This window comes from Bufo gargarizans, chromosome 1, assembly GCF_014858855.1.
Source record: "Bufo gargarizans isolate SCDJY-AF-19 chromosome 1, ASM1485885v1, whole genome shotgun sequence".
In the NCBI taxonomy this organism is placed as follows: domain Eukaryota; kingdom Metazoa; phylum Chordata; class Amphibia; order Anura; family Bufonidae; genus Bufo; species Bufo gargarizans.
The window spans coordinates 145,778,418-145,799,354 of record NC_058080.1 but is presented as its reverse complement, the minus strand read 5'-3'; the positions used below and the strand labels follow the sequence as shown (position 1 = coordinate 145,799,354).

Below are 20,937 nucleotides of genomic sequence, written 5' to 3'. Positions count from 1 at the left end.
TTACCATAAAATCTCTCATCAGTGATGAGATCTCTACTTCCTGCACCTATGAGCACAAGAAGTAAGAAATCCTCTTTTAATATTAAAGGGGTTGCCCAGCTTTTTTTGTACATTTTTAAATTTCAACCCCCCTGTGGGAAAAAAAAACATACTTACCTGCTCCCCACCAGTTTGTTATGGCTCCTTGGCTCCCTTCACTGGTCTTTCAGTCCCCGTCTGTAAACTTCCGGATGGATGGCATCACATGAACGTGACTAGTATTGATGTGCAGCTTAGGAACATGTCACTGCTGAAGCCAGTCATTGGCTGCAGTGGCAAAGATGGCCCTGTCAATCCAGAAGACCAGTGGAGGAGTCAGCGAGACAGAAGGTGCGGCACGAAGCAGGTGCATTTTTTTCCACAACAGACTGAGGTTAAAATGAAAAAAAAAGTTTTAAAAAAGTTGGAATACCATTAAATGCTAAGATGGGCAAGGTTGAAAATTGTGTAGTTCGTACAGATTCTGGAGAACGCAACTTAATGCTAAGAATAATACATTTGTCCAATTTGTCCAGTAACACTTATTATTCTAGTGTATGGGGAAACCATCAATGTAACATTGTATTTCTTATTGTAGAAATGTAGACAAGGCAGAGATCCTTCAAGACTGGATTCTATGGTGCTGCTAATAATGAAACTGGATCAGCTGGACCAAGACATAGACAATGCACTTAGCTCTCCATCACTGTCTCGGAAAGAGGTTTTCAGTCAGAGATATCGCCAATCCACACAGGTTTGTTTGTAATGTTACGTCACTCATGGTCTTAAAGAGGACCTGTCACCTCTCCTGACAGGTATTTGTAGTGACTACTTTCATTTTCCCAACTCTGGAGCCTCTATTCTTATGACTCTATTGCAGTTTGCAATGAAGGTCCATCTAGGTTTTTCCAGGGGGAGTGTGTCCCCGCAAGGTCTGACAATGTCAGCACTGATTAGATGGTGTCACTCTTTTCAGGGAAACGTCCCTGACTGGTATCATCCAACTGGGCCTTCATTGCAAACTACTAGCAATTCCTTCAAAACTTCTAGCAGGCATTTTAATGAAATGGCAGAACATAGAGTCATAAGAATAGATGCCCCAGAATTGTTATTGCATGAGGAATGCAAGTAGTTACTGAACCAAACATGTCAGGAGAGGACACAGGTCCTCTTTAAAGGGCCATCACATATTGCTTCTTTGCTGAATGACTGGAAGTCATAGCCACAAAGTACAAGGGTCACTCTAAAATTAACTACATGCAAGCCTAACTATCCTTGGAAAAAACATAATTTAATTTATTTTAGAAATTTCCTGTGGCAAATGTATTCAATATTACTTTATATTATATATTCATTCTACTTGCCAGACTCCATTGTCTTTTCCAGTAGCCTCATCCAGCAGATTAAATTAAAGGCCTGCTATACATCAATGATTTTACACCATGTCAACCATGTGATCTGTTACTTCTCATCATTTTGGCATCTTTCCACTGACATTGCCTAATGCCATCACCACCACACTACAAATAAACGGAAAATCTTTTTGTTTCCAGTACCAGATTACGGGACTAGAGATTTATCTCCCATCAAACATTTCTGTTTCAGCAGATGCTGACACTTCTCATGATGGAGGATCATTTAGATGATTATCTACTATCTCCAATTTTCTCCATCTGTTTGAATCCAGAATTTCTTCTTGCCTTCATCCTGTTTAGTTAAATCAAGGTTTGGTTTGACATTTGCTAGGTGTCGGGAGGGAATTGTGGACATAATCATTATTTGAGATGTAAGTTTGGCAGCAGTTGGTATAACATCAGGGCAAATCAATGAAATCACTTCTCACAGCAATATCCAGCGGGTAATAAACACGAGAACCTAGACACTACTGATCTCTCAGATGTGAAGCGTTATTGGTTACTACAAGTTCATAGGGGGTAGATATAGAATGGTAGCAGTCGCACCTCAGCCTGGGCACCTGAGAGGTCCCCAAAGCCCTTTTAGCCACATAAGAAGACATCAGCACTAAAATGGTACATGGTAGATGGGAGACCTTGGTATACATGGTGGCTCAGTGGTTAGCACTTGCATCGCTGTGGTCCTAGGTTTAAATCCGACCAAGGGCAACATCTGCATGGAGTTTGTATCTTCTTGACGTGTTTGCGTGGGCTTCCTCCGGTTACTTTGGTTTCCTCCCACACTCCAAAGGCAAACTGATAGGGAACTTAGCTTCACTACATAATTCGTAGACATGACCATATTTTTCCTTGATGTGCATTTTTTGCAGAAAGCACACTGACCATTTATTTCTATTGGGCCATGCACAAATCCATATTTTTCCTGATCTGTGTGGCCGTTCCGTAAAATATAGAACACTTCCTATTCTTATCCGTATTGCGGATGAGTATAGTCATGTATACTGATAAAAATGCACACGGAAGGTATCCGTATCTTGCAGAGCAGTTGTTTGGGGGCTGAAATGCGGATATGGGCGTGTAATTGTGTGGCTTTACTTGGAAGTTAAACTCTATGAAGGGTATTTGTTTCTTTAGGCAGTGTTATCAATGTCTGACTGGCTCAGGTCTGAAGAAAGAAAGGGCAGTTGGACTTGCTGGAGAGCCATAGACCATTCAAGTTTTAACAAACACAGTGCCAACTCTGCCCATGTGGCTGTGTCTGGTAGTGCAGCTTAGGCCCTTTTACTTGAATGGGGATGTGGTTTATTTTTTTTTTAATATAATTAAAATCAGCAAAAAAAAGTATTCACAGAGACTTTCAAAATTTTATTTAGATAGAAATTGATTTAAACGAATATCTGTGAAAAAAGACCCAACTACAGCATCCGTATAGTAAAGAATAGCAGAACACTAGTTCAGTTGGGTTATTGAGTCTGTGGCCGGTTAATGCTTTGGTTTATCATACGTGTTACATCACAGAGGAGCCTCTAGAGGTCACTATAATCCAGCTATTATACTTACATGACGCTCTTAATTTATATCCACGCTCTGCAGTATTACTTATCTGTTCCCATTCTATTGAAGAAAATAATGATATGTCCCTTCATTTACAAGTAATAAGGTGTTAGATTGATATTCCGAAATAAACTGTAAACATGCAATTTACATTTGATTTATTGAAGTAAATCAAAATTCTCATACTGTGAACATGGATTTTCAGTTAATAGACCTTAGGATTTGTGCATATATTGCTGGTCATTTATCAAAATCGTGTAAAGTAAACCAATCAGATCCCTCCTTTTATTTTCCAAAAGAGCTGATATATATATATATATATATATATATTATATATATTTATACATACACACATGAGGTACGAGGTATAATAGATGCAGTGTGTACAGATATATAGTATATACAGCAGTGTATTGACATGTGAAGTACGAGGAGTAATAGATGTGGTGTGTACAGATATATAGTATATTCAGCAGTGTACTGATATATGAGGTACGAGGTATAATAGATGCAGTATGTACAGATTTATAGTATATACAGCAGTGTACTGATATGTGAGGTACGAGGTGTAATAGATGCAGTATGTACAGATATATAGTATATATAGCAGTGTACTGATATGTGAGGTATAAGGTATAATAGATGCAGTGTGTATAGATATATAGTATATACAGCCGTGTACTATGTGAGGTATGAGGTATAATAGATGCAGTGTCTACAGATATATAGGATATACAGCAGTGTACTGATATGTGAGGTACAAGGTATAATATATGCAGTGTGTACAGATTTACAGTATATCCAGCAGTGTACTGATATGTGATGTACGAGAAGTAATATATGCAGTGTGTACAGATTTACAGTATTTACAGCAGTGTACTGATATGTGAGGTATGAGGTATAATAGATGCAGTGTGTACAGATATATAGTATATCCAGCAGTGTACTTATATGTGAGGTACGCGGTATAATAGATGCAGTGTGTACAGATATTATAGTATATACAAAACGTATTAAATATAAGAAAAAGAACTGGATCGCACATCCTCAATACTATGCTTTTATCTAACTGCTTCTCAGCATAATTCACATCGCTTCTTAGCACAATATATTGTATACCTATCCCTATGCTACATACTGTACATGAGGCATTAGTATACAATTTGATCAAAAAGCATAGGCCCACTCACCGCGACAAGGTTGCTTCTTTGATTGGGACCCTAACCTAAAATTGGCGCAGCACTGCACGGCGACCACCTACGCAACAGCGCCGCCACAGCCGGCAGCAGGACCCAGAAGCCAAACAGAGCCCCCGCTGTCTGGCAAAGCCACCTTGGCACTGGGCCCCACCAACCCATAAGGACAGCACCAAAGCAAAAAATGGCCGCCGTGCAGTACTGCACCATGTGAACAGGAGTGGAACTCACCTTATCACATACTCTCAGGAACTCCAACTGAGAGGTAGGAATTTATACCCTTAGGCCTCTTTCACACGGACATCAGTTTTTTTGCCCGGATAAGAGGCGGGTGCGTTGCGGGAAAATGTGCGATTTTTCCACGCGAGTGCAAAACATTGTAATGCGTTTTGCGCTCGCGTGAGAAGAATCGTGCATGTTTGGTACCCAAACCCGAACTTCTTCACAGAAGTTCGGGCTTGGGATTGATGTTCTGAAGATTGTATTATTTTCCCTTATAACGTGGTTATAAGGGAAAATAATAGCATTCTGAATACAGAATGCATGGTAAAACAGCACTGGAGGGGTTAAAAAAAATAAAAAATAATTTAACTCACCTTAGTCCACTTGATCGCGAGGCATCTCCTTGTGTCTCCTTTGTTGAATAGGACCTGTGGTGAGCATTAAAAACAGGTAAAGGACCTTTGATGACGTCACTCCGGTCATCACATGGTCTTTTACCATGGTGAATCACCATGGTAAAAGATCATGTGACGTACCATGTGATGACCGGAGTGACGTCATCAAAGGTCCTTTACCTGTATTTAATGCTCACACCAGGTCCTGTTCAGCAAAGGAGACACAAGGAGATGCCGGGCTTCGCGATCAAGTGGACAAAGGTGAGTTAAATTATTTTTTATTTTTTTAACCCCTCCAGCGCTGTTTTACTATGCATTCTGTATTCAGACCATGTTATAAGGGAAAATAATAATGATCGGGTCTCCATCCCGATCGTCTCCTAGCAACCGTGCGTGAAAATCGCACCGCATCCGCACTTGCTTGCGGATGCTATGCGATTTTCACGCTTCCCTTTCACTTCTATGGGGCCTGCGTCGCGTGAAAATCGGACAATATAGAGCATGCTGCGATTTTCACTCAACGCACAAGTGATGCGTGAAAATCACCGCTCATGTGCACAGCCCCATAGAAATGAATGGGTCAGAATTCAGTGCGGGTGCAATACGTTCACCGCACGCATCGCACCCGCACGGAAAACTCGCCCGTGTGAAAGGGGCCTTATGCAGGCTCCTGCTAATTAAAAGCACCTGGGCTGAATGGGGAGGAGGGCTGATACCAGAAGGGAAAAGAGCATAGATTCTACAATACGTACAAAATATAAGAAAAAGAACTGGATTGCACATCCTCAATACTATGCTTTTATCTAACTGCTTCTCAGCATAATTCACATTGCTTCTCAGCACAATATATCATATACCTACTCCTATGCTAAATACTGTACAAAAGGCATTAGTATACAATAGGCCCACTCACTGCGACAAGGTTGCCTCTTTGAATGGGACCCTAACCTAAATTTGGCGTAGCACTGCACGGCGACCACCAACGTAACAGCACCGCCCCAGAAGGCAGCAGGACCCAGAAGCCAAACAGCGCCCCCGCTGTCTGGCAAAGTCACCTTGGCACTTGTCCCCACCAACTGGTTCTGATTGCAGAAATGTTATTATATTTCCTGAACATGATTTTGGGGGTTGCCATCTTACCTGAGCCATATGGTCCATAGACACAATGTTCTGGAAGGGACATTGTGTCAATGGAAAAAATTGATAGGATTAGTCACCTAAGGAGACCAGTCCTATATGGAGACTTACTGGAAGAACTCCATGGTATGGAGACTTATTAGGAATGTTCCACAGGAAACAAATATGCAAAAATGCATCTACCAAGAAGAGAACCATTTCGCTAGCGCCACCTATTGGAAGTGGCTCCCTATGAGCCAAAATCTGATATTCCAACAAGCCTTGGGATTTGACAAGGGAATAAAGCCAAACCAAATATCTATGGTCTGGCTATATTACCTTGTCAACTCCCAAGGCTTGTTGGAAAGGCAGATTTTGACTGATAGGGAGCCACTTCCAATGTAAATGTGGTAAAATAACAGAAAAAAAGAGAGACTTAGCATTTTTCTCTCCTGGTGCTTCCAGTGATGCACTACAGACCCCCCCCCCCCCCCCCACCCCTGCTGCTGAGACTAGTGATGAGCGGCAGGGATCATATTCGAATTCGTGATATTTTGCTAATATTTTGTCGAATATTCGTGAATTCGAATATTTGTTATATTCTGCATTCATTTTTGTTGTGCTCAAAAATCGTCAAGGTAATGATCGCGTAATATGTGAATATTACGCGATCAATACAGGCATGGGTCAAAAACGAATATATAGCACTATAGTGCTATATATTCGTTTTATAGAATATTCATCATTTTTTTTCCATCTGAACTCATGATTCCTCCCTCCCTTGTGGACCAATGACAAGAAGCGTGTTCAGATGGAAAAAATGACAAATATTCGAAAAACGAATATATAGCACTATATTGGAAATATTTGCGAATTCTGGAAGTGCTGATATTCGTGATTAAATTTCATAATTCGAATATTCACGCTCAACACTAGCTGAGACCAGTGATTGGCTACACGATGACCTGTGAGCACGGAACGTCACCTCTGCATCCAGGAAGATGGCGGCAGGGAGGACCAGAGTGCAGCACAGGAAGCAGCAGGGGAGAAAAGGGATATCACTTATTTTGTTATTTTAGCACATGTACAGGGGCTGCCCTAGTTTTAATTAAACTGCCCTTTAGTGTTATATGATAAACTGTAACCAGTGCTGGACTTGCAGCGAGCGAAGGATAAAGGAGTGGTGGTAGCAATGATGTTGGTAGTCATTACTAACAGTGGCGCTCCCCGGGTCATGCAATGATAGGAAAGGCGCACCTTTCCTTCCCTTTGGGCATTCCCTGGCTTTTAAGCTCCTCCCTGGTGTTAGTGGTGGGGTGCCCTTGGTGGAGATGAGCTTGTGGTGCAAGGCAGGTAGACAGGGCTGGCAATGAGAGTTAATGATCAGGCTGGTTTTGATAAAACAGATGATAGAACTGTCTTCAGTGAAAAGTCTACTCTTCCAGATAGGCACAGTTCCTGTTAGTCTTGCAAGAGTAGGCACAATGCTTCTCAACGGTTAAGGTGAACAGTTTCTCCTGAGACCATGAATATGGGGCCAGGAATTCTCTTTCCCTGATTTATTATTTAATAAACCAAGCTATCGTTCTATTCCAGCCGAGGGCTGCAATATCCCTCAATATACAGTATAGTCCTGTAACAGATGGCCGACGAGTGTCTGGAGTCTCTAGCTCAATCACTTTGGCTACTTTCACACTTGCGGCAGTGTGATCCGGCGGGCAGTTCCGTCGTCGGAACTGGCCGCCGGATCCGCCGATCTGCTGCTGACTGAAAGCATTTGTGAGACGGATCCGGATGCGGATCCGTCTCACAAATGCATTGCAAGGACGGATCCGTCTCTCCGCTTGTCATGCGGACCGACGGATCCGTCTTGTACATTTTTCTCATTTTTACCGATCTGTGCATGCGCATGCCGGAACGACGGATCCGGCATTCCGGTATTCTGAATGCCGGATCCGGCGCTAATACATTCCTATGGGAAAAAATGCCGGATCCGGCGTTCAGGCATGTCTTCAGTTTTTTTCGCCGGAGAGAAAACCGTAGCATGCTGCGGTTTTCTCTTTTGCCTGATCAGTCAAAACTACTGAACTGAAGACATCCTGACGCATCCTGACCAGATTACTCTCCATTCAGAATGCATGGGGATAAAACTGATCAGTTCTTTTCCGGTATAGAGCCCCTGTGACGGAACTCTATGCCGGAAAAGAAAAACGCTAGTGTGAAAGTACCCTTTGCTGTAAAGCCCAAAGCCATACATGTGCGTAATCTTTACCCACCTGTTCCATGTACAATGGCTGCTTTACCTTCTATTGGGTTCAGTTCTCCTTTGCCTCGGAGGCTGTCACCTGTTCTGTCCCCTCTTGTCCTATAAGCCGACTGTTCCTGCTGCAATGTCAGAGCTGCATTTTCACCATCTCACACACTATTAACTGAAGCAGAAACCCCCTCTAATCAAGCGGGTGGAGCAGCCACCAACCAACTACTGTCACCTAAGTACTTAAACTTCGTATTTACAGTGTTCTGCGCAAAATTTAACACTGTAACCCTTTATGCAGTGCTCACTGCAGAGTTAGGATAATTTGGCCAATGGAGTTGTCTTCTGCTGGAGCCCATCATGGAGCCCAGTGGAAGATCTTCTTGTAACTCTGATAGGCCAGTCCAATCCCAAATGTAATGATAGGTTTCCATCTGCCTGTAAGACACATTGCATGGATGCTATTGTGTAATACCAGCTACTTCATTTTGGGTAATACCAGCTTCTAATAAATGACTAAGGCCTCATACACCTAATTGTGTGTCCTATGGAAAATGATACTACAGATAACTGTATTCTGCAAAGTACCGTGGGCTGTATGATTCAGCTTTGTATTTTTCGAGGTAGGAAAAGGATTACGAACTGCACAAAAAAAAACTGCATGTTGGAAAATACTGCAGGATGCATGCCTTCATAAGAAGGTCGTACCACCATATACAACCGCTATACTCAGGCTTGGACTAGCCCACAGTGGTACAGGTGAATCCCCCGGTGGGCCCCTGAGCAAGGTGGGCCCCTAGTCTCCCACCCCCTGCACAAGTGGCACATAATACAGTAGACGTACTGCACTATATACATATATTCAATGTACAGCACCTCCACCAGCCGATGTTCATAGAAAAAAATGGATAGATTATTAAAGAAACTCCCCAGTGTATTATAATAGACACGATCAGAGCTGAGATGACTTCTAGATATAGAGGAAAGCTACCAGCATCATCTTCTCCCCAGGACCTACCTTCTCAAAGTTGACCCCCATATTCAGTCATCTGGTAGCATCTTGCTGATGTGTGAGCAGGTAATATCTGAATGTATCCGTACGGTGGGACCCCAAAATAAATTTTACTGGTGGGCCCTAGGCACCCCAGTCCGACACTGGCTATACTGCACACATGCATAGTATCACCATGGATAAACTGGGGGTTATGGGATAGAGTCAAATAAGAAAGGATAATAGGATAATGGCTAGCTCTCAATATAATGGCCTCTTAATAGCAGATTATTAGTGGCTAGTCTTTATCCTGATTATGTGGACTTCCACTGCCCATGTAATCCATATATGTTATATACTGTATAACCAGGAATATATTAAATTAGTGTCCTTTATTTGATGAAACAAAGGTAAAACACGTATATTAAAAACAGGGTTCTAAAAACCTTAGTCCATTTTGCTTGCACCGCCTCGCTGCAGGTTCATTTCAGTGTGCCAGCTTCTTCATGCTTTCACCCGGTATCTCTTTCTCTGGGCAAGTTCATTCAAGAAAAGGAGCAGTAGCACTCCGCTACGCAACATTTTGAGGGACCTACCTCTTTTTCAAGCGTCCATTAAACATCAATTATAAATGTAATGGCAATTAATATATATACCAATATATCAATAATTTATTAGTAAATATAACTCATATCTGGAAATACATGACACTAAATAATAAATATGTACTATAGAAAAGCAGACAAAAAGAATTTAAACATACTAATGTATATGTTATCCTGTAAATGTATGCACACAACTCTGGTCCAGGAGACGATTAATGCCAACTGTGGGTCCCTCGCAATTCAGATGCCTAAATATAGTGCATAGATATTGCCCACAATAAGCCAATAAATAGTCAAATACCGCTATACCACACATATGATTTGCACCGACATACTGCACATAAATTTGGTACCACTATACCACACATATGAATTGTACCAACATACTGCACATACATGTGGTACCACTATACCACACATATGAATTGTACCAACATACTGCACATACATGTGGTACCACTATACCACACATATGAATTGTACCAACATACTGCACATACATGTGGTACCACTATACCACACATATGAATTGTACCAACATACTGCACATACATGTGGTACCACTATACCACACATATGAATTGCACCGACATACTGCACATAAATTTGGTACCACTATACCACACATATGAATTGTACCAACATACTGCACATACATGTGGTACCACTATACCACACATATGAATTGTACCAACATACTGCACATACATGTGGTACCACTATACCACACATATGAATTGTACCAACATACTGCACATACATGTGGTACCACTATACCACACATATGAATTGCACCGACATACTGCACATACATGTGGTACCACTATACCACACATATGAATTGTACCAACATACTGCACATACATGTGGTACCACTATACCACACATATGAATTGTACCAACATACTGCACATACATGTGGTACCACTATACCACACATATGAATTGCACCGACATACTGCACATACATGTGGTACCACTATACCACACATATGAATTGTACCAACATACTGCACATACATGTGGTACCACTATACCACACATATGAATTGCACCGACATACTGCACGTAAATTTGGTACCACTATACCACACATATGAATTGCGCCGACATACTGCACATACATGTGGTACCACTATACCACACACACACATAGTAATATGTTATCATGCAATTTTGTAGAAATGGGAAAATCTCCTGCACTCAATTAAAATCAATTATCTTTATTAATCCATTTTTAAAATATTCCAGACGTCCACTAGAGTCGCTTACGTTTCGGATGGTGTAGTTAGATTACATATAAATGACCCTAGTGGACACCTAGATGTGTGCCTGTGCCTGAGCCAGGTGTGTTGTTCCATCCCTGCACTGTTTGCAAGTGTGGTGACCATACCTCTTATCCATATGGTGGGAGTACTGCATTTTTTATTTCTTTTTACTTTTTCACTACTATATCATACACACATATAGCAAACCAGTCAGCAGCACAGCAGTATTTCTCCAACCGTGGATGGATATATGACAATTTTTCTTAAGGGTCACACGTTGTTGAATCTTGACTCCAGGATCCCACAAAGTAAGGGCTCATTCACACGACCATATGGCTTTTTCAGTGTTTTGCTGGCAGTTTTTAACGGATCCATTTTCCCGTTTTTTGTTTCAGTAGTGTTTTTCGGTTCCGTTCAGTTTTTTTCCATATGGCATATATAGTATACAGTAATTACATAGAAAAAAATTGGGCTGGGCATAACATTTTCAATAGATGGTTCCACAAAAACGGAACGGATGCGGAAGACATATGGAGTACATTTGCGAACCCATTGACTTCATTGGAGCCACGGAACGTGATTTGCGGGCAATAATAGGACATGTTCTATCTTTGAACGGAACGGAAATACGGAAACGGAATGCATACGGAGTGCATTCAATTTTTTTTGCGGAACCATTGAAATTAATGGTTCCGTATATGGACCGTATACGGAACGCAAAAAACAACCCCTATACGGAATGCAAAAAACTTTTGTGTGAACGAGCCCTAAAGCGTAGAGAAACAGCAGCACTCCTCACTAAATGCTGCGGTCAATTATTTACAGCATGGCACCAAACATCGCAACCTTTGGACTCCTTAGAGTCTTTCTCAATCTTTGGTGCCATTATATAAATATATTATCACTGCATTTAGCGAGGATTGCTGCAGTTGTTCTACGCCGTACATACATACAGTACATATATATACTACAAGTACACATTACAGTTAAAAGCCCATCTGGCACATGGCAAAGACACCAGTATTATAAACGGCACTTTGTTGGTAGGGTCCCGGTTCTATTTATTTACTTTGGGGCCTAGGCACCCTAGGTATGCCTCTGATGGGACAACAGAGTTTCCCTTTAAACAAAAGATTCAGCTCTGCTACATCTGCACATAAAATATTGGATAGATAAAAACATATCAAACACATAGTAACTGTGGCTCATTGGAATAAAGTGGGATACACTGAGACGTATTTGACAGATAAATAAAAGCGGATCCTAACTCAAAAGGTCCTTGGAAGGATAACTATACATGATCTAGATACCATGGTAATATAGCATTTCTTTTATATAAGAAATGGAGAGCCCAGGGGACCATGAGCAAAGGAAACTGACAATTAATAAATCATAGTATTTATAATTGAAGCAATGGGGCTAGCTCTCATAAATCCTCAGTGATATAATATCTGAGAGCAGGGGTGCACCACCAATGAGGCCAGGTGAGGCGATCAGCTCAGGCAGCACCAGGTAGGGGCAAGAGTGGGGCAGCTGAAGGGCCATGGTAATGAGCGCTTTCATTGCAGTAAAGGGGTTAATTTAATAAATCGGCATTTTGGGGGGCACCATTTCAGTTTTTGCCTCAGGCAGCAGAAAGGCTAGGTGCACCCCTGTCTGACAGACGCTGTGTGTTCTGGGTAGCGCCATGTGCCGAGAGGCTGCAGCAGCAATGAGCTGTTTTCTTCAATTGACATGGGCGCTCGATGTGCCAAGTGGGGGCACTATACGTGTGTGGCAGCAACCCTGAAAATTTCTGTTTGGCTAGAACTTTGCCCCTCTAATATAAATTCTACATTTTTTTAGTTAGCCTTCTCAAGTTGTAAGTTGGTCTGCTGTGGGCCCTGCCGATCATGAGAATGGAGGCCCGTTCTCCCCTATTAAAATGGAGCTGTTATCACGCATGCGCACTGCCACTCCATTCACAGGTACTCATTCTAGTGATTTTCAGCGGCCCAAGTGATCAGACCACCTTGTCGATCAGAGACTTATCCCTGTACTGTGGAGAGACATCTGGATTAGGATCTGTTGGACCCTATTCCCCGATTACTATCCAACATTTTGACATTTCAACACCAATTCATAGGATTCAACTTCAAAACCTTGCAGAGGAGGGTGCTAGATAAAAAGAAAATCAATAATTCTTTAAAATCGCGCGAAGATTTTGAGGCAATCGTCCTAACATTCATCGTCATGCACTACAAATACATGCAGCTGAAATAGCGTTAAACATTTCCAACAGACTTGGTAATTATTTTACGTATTTGGACTGAGAGACCAAAAGGCATTTCCTGTAAGTGAAGGAACCCGTCCTTGTTACTCCTCTATATGTAAAACGTTCACACAGTCATAAATGTCTCTGGAATGACATCAGTGCACATCCCTAATCTCTTACAGATGTCCGCAGCTTGTAAACACTCTGCAGGTTAATAAAAGATTACAGGAAATATTAAACACAGTTTACTGACAAGCAAATTATAATCTCACAGATTAAAAAAAAAAAGTCCTAAAACTTGGAAACTTGCCTTTTTAAAGGGGTCCTCTGCTTTGGACGATCCCTATTCCCTATTGTTAGAAGTGTCTTTTTACAATTAGCAGATAACCCCAGTTATAAACTGTATTCTGAGAAGGAATCTAGCAGTTTCTCTGTAGGATCGCCACATTAAACAATTAAGCAATGCCCATTCAAATCAATGGGTTATCTGTATAATGAAGGGCCTATACGGTGAGAGAGATGCTCTTTGTATCCACCAAAGCTGTACTTACATGGAGTTAGACTACACCACTAGTATGAAGCCCATGTAGCAAGATGATTCTTAATATAATTCCTGTCCAGTATGTTAACAAACATTGTATGGTTGACCACCAAAAGGTGACACCAAAGAAGCATCAGTTGAGCATAAACAAAAAACTAAAGTACAAAAGTAAAGTGAACTTCAGATATGAAGTTGATTGATGAATTTGATTTGTGAATCTTGTCTTTTGTCCAGGTTACAAGGTTTGGTTCTGAAAATGCACAAGATATATCTCCTCTGTGTCTTCCTCATCACAGTATCTCTCAGGTTCAGACAGTAGACTATGTATCACCAACTCAGGTACTCGCCTGTGGAGCAAAACCAAAGGCTTCGGTAAGCAAAAATAGTTTTATTACTTTGATACTTTGATACAAAGCCTAATTGTTTATGTTTGAAATGAGGATTCCTATGCTGTAATGGTGGTACAGATTTATAAGATGTAATCCATAGTTCTCTAGACCAGTTCCATTGTATTAATATAAATCAAGGCTATAAACTGATCTGCAGTTCCATAGTCTAAAATGTCTTTGGCGATTATAATTTCATTACGTCTCTTCTGTTTTTTTACTCAATTCTCTTATCTGATATTTTTTAAAATATCAAGAAGCATTTCCATCTAAAATACTGTAACTAACTAGTGACCAGTACTGTAAGTGCAGGTCCTCACAGAAAGGGTGCTACTCTTGCCCTTGGGCTCTGTAGGGTATTGCAGAATACTCCCCATAGTCTCATCAGTAAGAACCCTAGGGTTAACGCTAGGCTCACATTTCCTGTTTTCCTTTATATATGTCAGGATGGAAATTCTCCTGACATGTATGTATGTTATTGATATTACCTGAAAAAGGATTCATGGATTTTAAGAGGTGGGACCTGTAATTTTTTGTTTGTAAAGATATACCCCCTGTTGATATAAGGTCTTACAGCTGACAATGCATATCAGGGCAAAAACCAAGCCATGAGGATGAAAGAACTGCCTGTAGAGCTCAGACAGGATTGTGTGAAGGCATAGTTTTTGAGAAGGCTGAAAGTTACCAGGAGCACAATGGCCCCCATAATTCTTAAATGGAAAACGTTTGGGATAACTAGGACTCTTCCCAGAACTGGCCACCCCAACGAACCAAGTAATAAAGGGGGAAAGGCCTTGGAAAGAGAGGTGACCAAGGACCCAATGGGCACTCTAGCTGAGCTCCAAAGATCCTATGTGCATATGGAAGAAACACCTAGAAGGTCAAACATCCCTGCAGCGCTACACCAATCTGGGCTTTAAGGCACAGTGGCTAAAAAGAAGCCTCTCCTCTGTAAAAAGACCACATGGAGTTTGCAAAAAAGAAGATACAGAGATATTCTTAATGAAAACCTGATCCATAGAGCTCTGGACCTCAGACTAGGCAGAAGGTTCACCTTCCAAGCATACAGTGAACCTAAGTACGCAGCCAAGACAACACAGAAGTGGCTTAGGGACAACCTGTCCTTGAGTGGCTGATTCAGAGACCTGACTTGAACCCAATTGAACATCTCTGGTGGAAAGACTTGAAAATGGCTGTCCATCCACGGTCCCCATCAAACCTGACAGAGAGTGAGAGGATCTGCTGAGAAGAATGGCAGAAAATAAGTCTTGTGTCATCATACCAAAAAAGACCAGAAGCTTTATTTTCTGCCAAAAGTGTTTCAACAAAGTCCTGAGTAAAGGGTCTGAATACTTATTATGTCAATGCAAGATTTTAATTTTTCCTTTTTAATAAATTAGCAAAGATTTCTAAGATTCTGTTTTTATTATAGGGTATTGAGTGCAGAAAGATGGAGGAAAATAGCTTTTTTGTATTTTAGCGCTAGGCCACAACGTAACAAAATGTGGAAAAAAGTGAAAGGGTCTAAAGACTTTACAAAGGCATTGTATCTACAGTGCCTTGAAAAAGGATTCATACCCCTTGAACCTTTCCACATTTTTTCACATTACACTCACAAACATATATATATTTTATTGGGATTTTATGTGATAGGCCAACAAAAAGTAGCAAGTATGTGTGAAGTGAAAAGAAAATTATACATGATTTTCCAAAAATTTTATAAATAAATCTGAATAGTGTTTCATGCATTTGTATTCAGCCCCCTGTACTCTGACACCCCTAAATAAAATCCAGTGTGACCAATTGCCCTCAGAATTTACCAAATTAGTAAATAGAGCCTACCTGTGTGTAGTTTATTCTCAGAAAAACTGCAGCTGTTCTGTGAAGTCCTCAGAGGTTTGTTAGTGACTAGAGATAAGCGAATTTTTCAAAAATTCGAATCGCCATTTTGCCGGATTTTGGGAGAAAAATTTAGTTTGATCCGAATAAATTTGCAGGAAATTGAGTTAAGTTAAGTAATTTCCTGACTGCAGAGAGCCTTTATAGTGGTGTAGAACACTGTGCCTTGCAGTAACACGCATAGGGAGTCTGCTTTGGTAGTGAAATAATACTGTGAGTCAGTATGACATGCAGATGACAGAATGACAGATTCGCACTTAGAATCACTGCACACTTCACTTATTTGGGCAGTCATGGGGCCAAAGCTGACCAAATAAATCAAGCATGACCTCAGCCTTACAGGTCGATGTTAGCGCCAAGAAGAAGCGCACTTCTTTAACACTGTCGTCAGCTGATTCCACATAGATGTCTACAGAACCTGTTCTATTAAACACTTATACAAGTAGAGTCCCCCGACAGAGTGGAGAGGGTGTCAGCGTAAGTATGTTTTGACATCACAGATTATTTTGCCCTTACTCTGAATCCGTCATAACAATAACCCACAAAAAACTGATTCTGTCTGTGGAGCATCCATCTTTACTCGGTCAGCATTTGGTCAGTAATCCATCAGTATTGCTAATGCCCAAAAAAACAGGAGTGGATCCAAAACAGAGATGACACGTGAACGGAATAGTTGCATGCATTCTGTAGTTTTGTACCCACTCATGCTTTTGGCTCCAAAATCATAAGACAATTCTGATGGGACCAGGAGACCACGGAGTGGTCCAATGACAGAATCTGAAGGTGGCGGCAGCATGAGGAGACCACATAGTGACCCAATGACAGAGTCTGAAGGTGGCGGCAGCATGAGGAGGCCACGAAGTGGCACAATGAAAGAGTCTGGAGGTGGTGGCTGCATGAGGAGGCCACAGAGTGGCAGGGTGACATAGTGTGGAGGTGGGTGGCAATACCAGTACCCAATGAAGATGGAGGTGGAAAGAAGGAGCACTTGGCATCAGATGTGTGGCATCAGGTGGGTGGCAGCATCAGAATAGTAGCTGAGGCAGGTAGCCAGAAGAAACCGGTCTCTTTTGTCAAAGTGTTGGTGTGGCACCATGGATGATCTAGTCTGATGCATCAGGCATTGGTGGGTGGAAATCCTGGCAGGTCCACGGATGATTCATCTTAACAAAGATCAGTCTCTCTACATTTTGGGTGGACAGGCGAGTTCTTCTTGGGCTCCCACCGCACTAAACACCCGCTCTGATGACAGACTACTGGCCAGGCAGGACAGCTTTTCCAGGGAAAACTCTGCTAGCTGCGGCCACAAATCTAGTTTGACTGCCCAGTAGTCCAGCGGATCTTCAATGTGGGTTGGCGAGGTGCTGTCCAAGTATGCCACCACCTGCTGGTTCAGGTCCTGCTCTATGTCTAGCTGCTGGTGAGTAGTTTCTTCACTATGCGGGTGAAGCACGCTGCTCATCAGCGACTCTAGACTGAGGCTGCTGCTGAAGGAGCTGGTACTGGAGAGGCATTAACAGTAGAAAGAGGGAGGTGCTCATGCCACTCTGCAGAGCACTAGTGAGACCTCATTTAGAGTATTGTGTGCAGTACTGAAGACCATATTTCCAGAAGGATATTGATACTTTGGAGACAGTTCAGAGAAGAGCTACTAAAGTAGTACATGGATTGCAAGATAAAACTTACCAGGAAAAGTTAAAGCACCTTAACATGTATAGCTTGGAAGAAAGATGAGACAGAGGGGTATAATAGAAACTTTTAATTACATAAAGGGAATCAAAATGGTAAAAGAGGAGAGAATATTTAAAAGAATAAAACTGCTACAAGAGGACAATAGTTTTAAATTAGAGGGGCAAATGTTTAAAAGTAATATCAGGAAGTATTACTTTACTGAGAGAGTAGTGGATGCATGGAATAGCCTCCCTGCAGAAGTGGTAGCTACAAATACAGTGAACGAGTTTAAGCATGCATGGGAAAGGCATAAGGCCATCCTTCATATAAGATGGGGCCAGGGGCTATTCATAGTATTCAGTATATTTGGGCAGACTAGATGGGCCAAATGGTTCTTATCTGCCAACACATACTATGTTTCTATGTTTACTGCTCCTGCCACCCCACCCCTCCCCAGCAGCCATGGCAGTGGAACCCCCCGATTAGGACCCATGAGAGGATGGACGATGGCGCAGATAGGCAGCGGCCAACTGACTACATAGAATGTCTCTATAGTAGTTCAGTTTGTCCTCCCTCTCAGTGGGTGTAAATAAGGCCCCCATTTTGGACCGGTAGTGAGGGTCCAACAAGGTGAAGAGCCAGAAGTCATCCCCCTGCCGAATGGTGACAATTCGGCTGTCACTACCCAAGCAACTGAGCATGCAGCGGGCCATTTGCGCAAGTGACTTTGAGAGACTCCCTGCCTCCATCTCCACTGCAAACTGCCAAGGTGTGCCTGGGTCATCTGCCTCGTCTTCCTCATCTCCCTCTTGCTCCTCCGGCTGCTCCTGCTCTTTCTCTCCTGTCACCTGTGTCGAAAAACCACCCATTTCGCTACACATTGCTTGTGCTCCAATGTCCTCCTCCTCCTCCAATTCAGCCCACACAGGGCTCATGTGGACGTGAGATCTAGGCGCCACGTCTCTAGTCCCCTGACCAGCCATATTTAGCAGCATCTGTTCAAGGACCTGAAGCAGTGGAATTATGTTGTTCATCCCGTAGTCCAGGCAACTGACAAGTAACATGGCATCCTCAAAGTGCCTGAGCAAACGGTAGATGTCACTCATGAGCTGCCACTGGCTGACATCGAAGTTACACAGCGGAGTACTCCTGTCCTCTTGGATCATCAGGAAATCCTTTATGGCCCTTCACTGTTCGTACAGTCGGTCCAACATATGGAGGTTGGAATTACAATGGGTGAAAATGTTGCATATCAGCCTATGTCGGGGGATGCCATTCTGCCACTGCAGCTCAAGGAGGGTGTGCTTCGCAGTGTACGAGTGGCTGAAATGCATGCAAAGTTTCCTGGTCATTTGTATGATATCTTGTAGATTGGTGGAAGACTTAAGGAAACGCTTGGCAACCAGATTGAACACTGGTGCCATGCAGTGCGCATGGCTCAGCCCTCCTTGACGCAGCGCCAACACAATGTTCTTCCCGTTGTGGGTCACCATGGTTCTGATTTTGAGTTGTCGGGGGGAAAGCCAAGATTCGATTTCTTTCGCCAAGACAAACGAGGTCAAAAACAGCGTAACACTGCCATGCCCTACACATGTGGTATGCTGGAGGGGCACTGTGAATTGTCCCGGCAGTGAAGGCTGAGGACATGGTGGAGGTTGAGGAGGCAGAGGCAGAGGCAGACATTGTCGCTTGACCAACAGCATGAAAACGTGGATGCGGAAGCAGCGTCACCTGGCCAAGTTGCTGGTGTGCCTGTGCAGAAACCACATTCACCCAGTGGGCCGTAAAGGACATGTACTGTCCCTGGCCGTAGTTACAGCCCCACATGTCGGCGCTGCCGTGCACTTTGGAAGACACCGACATGCTCATGGACTGGCCCACCTTCTGCTCTACATATTTGTACAGAGCTGGTACTTCCTTTTTGGCAAAGAAATGACGGCTTGGGACTCTTCACCTCTGCTCGGCACAAGCCACCAGTTCTCTGAAAGGTGCAGAGTCCACCACTTTGAAAGGGAGGGATTGCAGCACCAGCAACTTAGACAGGAGCACATTCAGCTTCTGCGCCATTGGATGAGTGCACGCATACTGTTGTCTCTTGGCAATCGCTTCGGTGATCAATTGCTGACAGAATGAGTGACTGGGAGTAGGAGAAGGAGGAGCAGGAGCATCACGACCAGCAGATGATGGGAATGACAGACAGCTCCCTTCGGCTGAGGTGGTGGAGCCTTGACTGTGTGAAGCCGGGTGCATGCCACTGGGTAATGCAACGGTTCCTGCAGCAGGTTGGACCACCACGGTTCTCCCAGGCCACTGCATAGCGACGCTGCATATGTTGATGCAGGGCAGTAGTGCCAAAATTGGCACCCTGGCCATGCTTCACCTTCTGCCCACAGATTCTACATATGACCACGTTCACTTCCTCCGGCGGCCTCCTTGAACCCCTGCACCGCAACTTCCCGGGCAGGTAGGCCACCCCTGGCCTGTTTGGCTCCCAACCTCCCACTGCTGCCACCCTGCTGACGCCCTCCCACGCTAGCGACTTGCTGGCTCCGCCGCTGCCTCACATGCAAGCTTGTCATGGTCACTCTCAGGCTAGGTGTTAGAAGGTCATCTTTGAATTTCACTTTGTTGATGAAAATAACCACATCTCTAGTCAGGTGCTCCTTGCGGTGTATAGCTTAATTTGCAAGTGGAAGAGCTGGTGTGTGTTGTCTCCTCTGGTGTTCCTGCACTTTCTTCTACTTCAGAAGGAAGGTGTGTCTCATTCCTTTGTATTTGTTTTGTGTTGTTTCCCCTGCCTTCTGGTATCTGGTCTGAGTCAAGACCCCTGTTCCTTTTGCTTAAGGAACGGGTTGCCTTTGGGCCCTATCACTACCTCAGGACATTACAGGTTAAATCAGGCTTTAGGTTCCAGTGAATGAACGGTCCTACCACTGACCATTCGGTTAGCAGTCAGCCCTAGGGTTAGGATTCATTAGGTGGTGACCTTTTCCTCTCCCTAGCTACTAGGCCATATACATTCCCCCCCCTCTTGTGTTTGGTGTGGTGTTCCCTCCCACACCTCATCGTGACAAAGCTGCCACCCTCTTCTCCCAATGATGATGTAGCCCCTTCGTCACCCGGCTCCCAAGTGCGATCAGCTACATTATCGA

The 20,937-nt window shown here is 43.0% G+C and overlaps 1 protein-coding gene across 2 annotated transcripts in view; it reads left to right on the top strand.

Annotated features, from left to right (window-relative positions):
• DLC1 (DLC1 Rho GTPase activating protein) overlaps positions 1 to 20,937 on the top strand; it is a 566,720-nt gene that overhangs the window by 122,294 nt on the left and 423,489 nt on the right. For both annotated transcript variants that reach the window (XM_044299494.1, XM_044299500.1), the window contains exons 3-4: positions 617 to 772; positions 14,064 to 14,201. In XM_044299494.1, the coding sequence (XP_044155429.1) occupies positions 617 to 772; positions 14,064 to 14,201 (294 nt within the window). The remainder of the gene's footprint in view (positions 1 to 616; positions 773 to 14,063; positions 14,202 to 20,937) is intronic.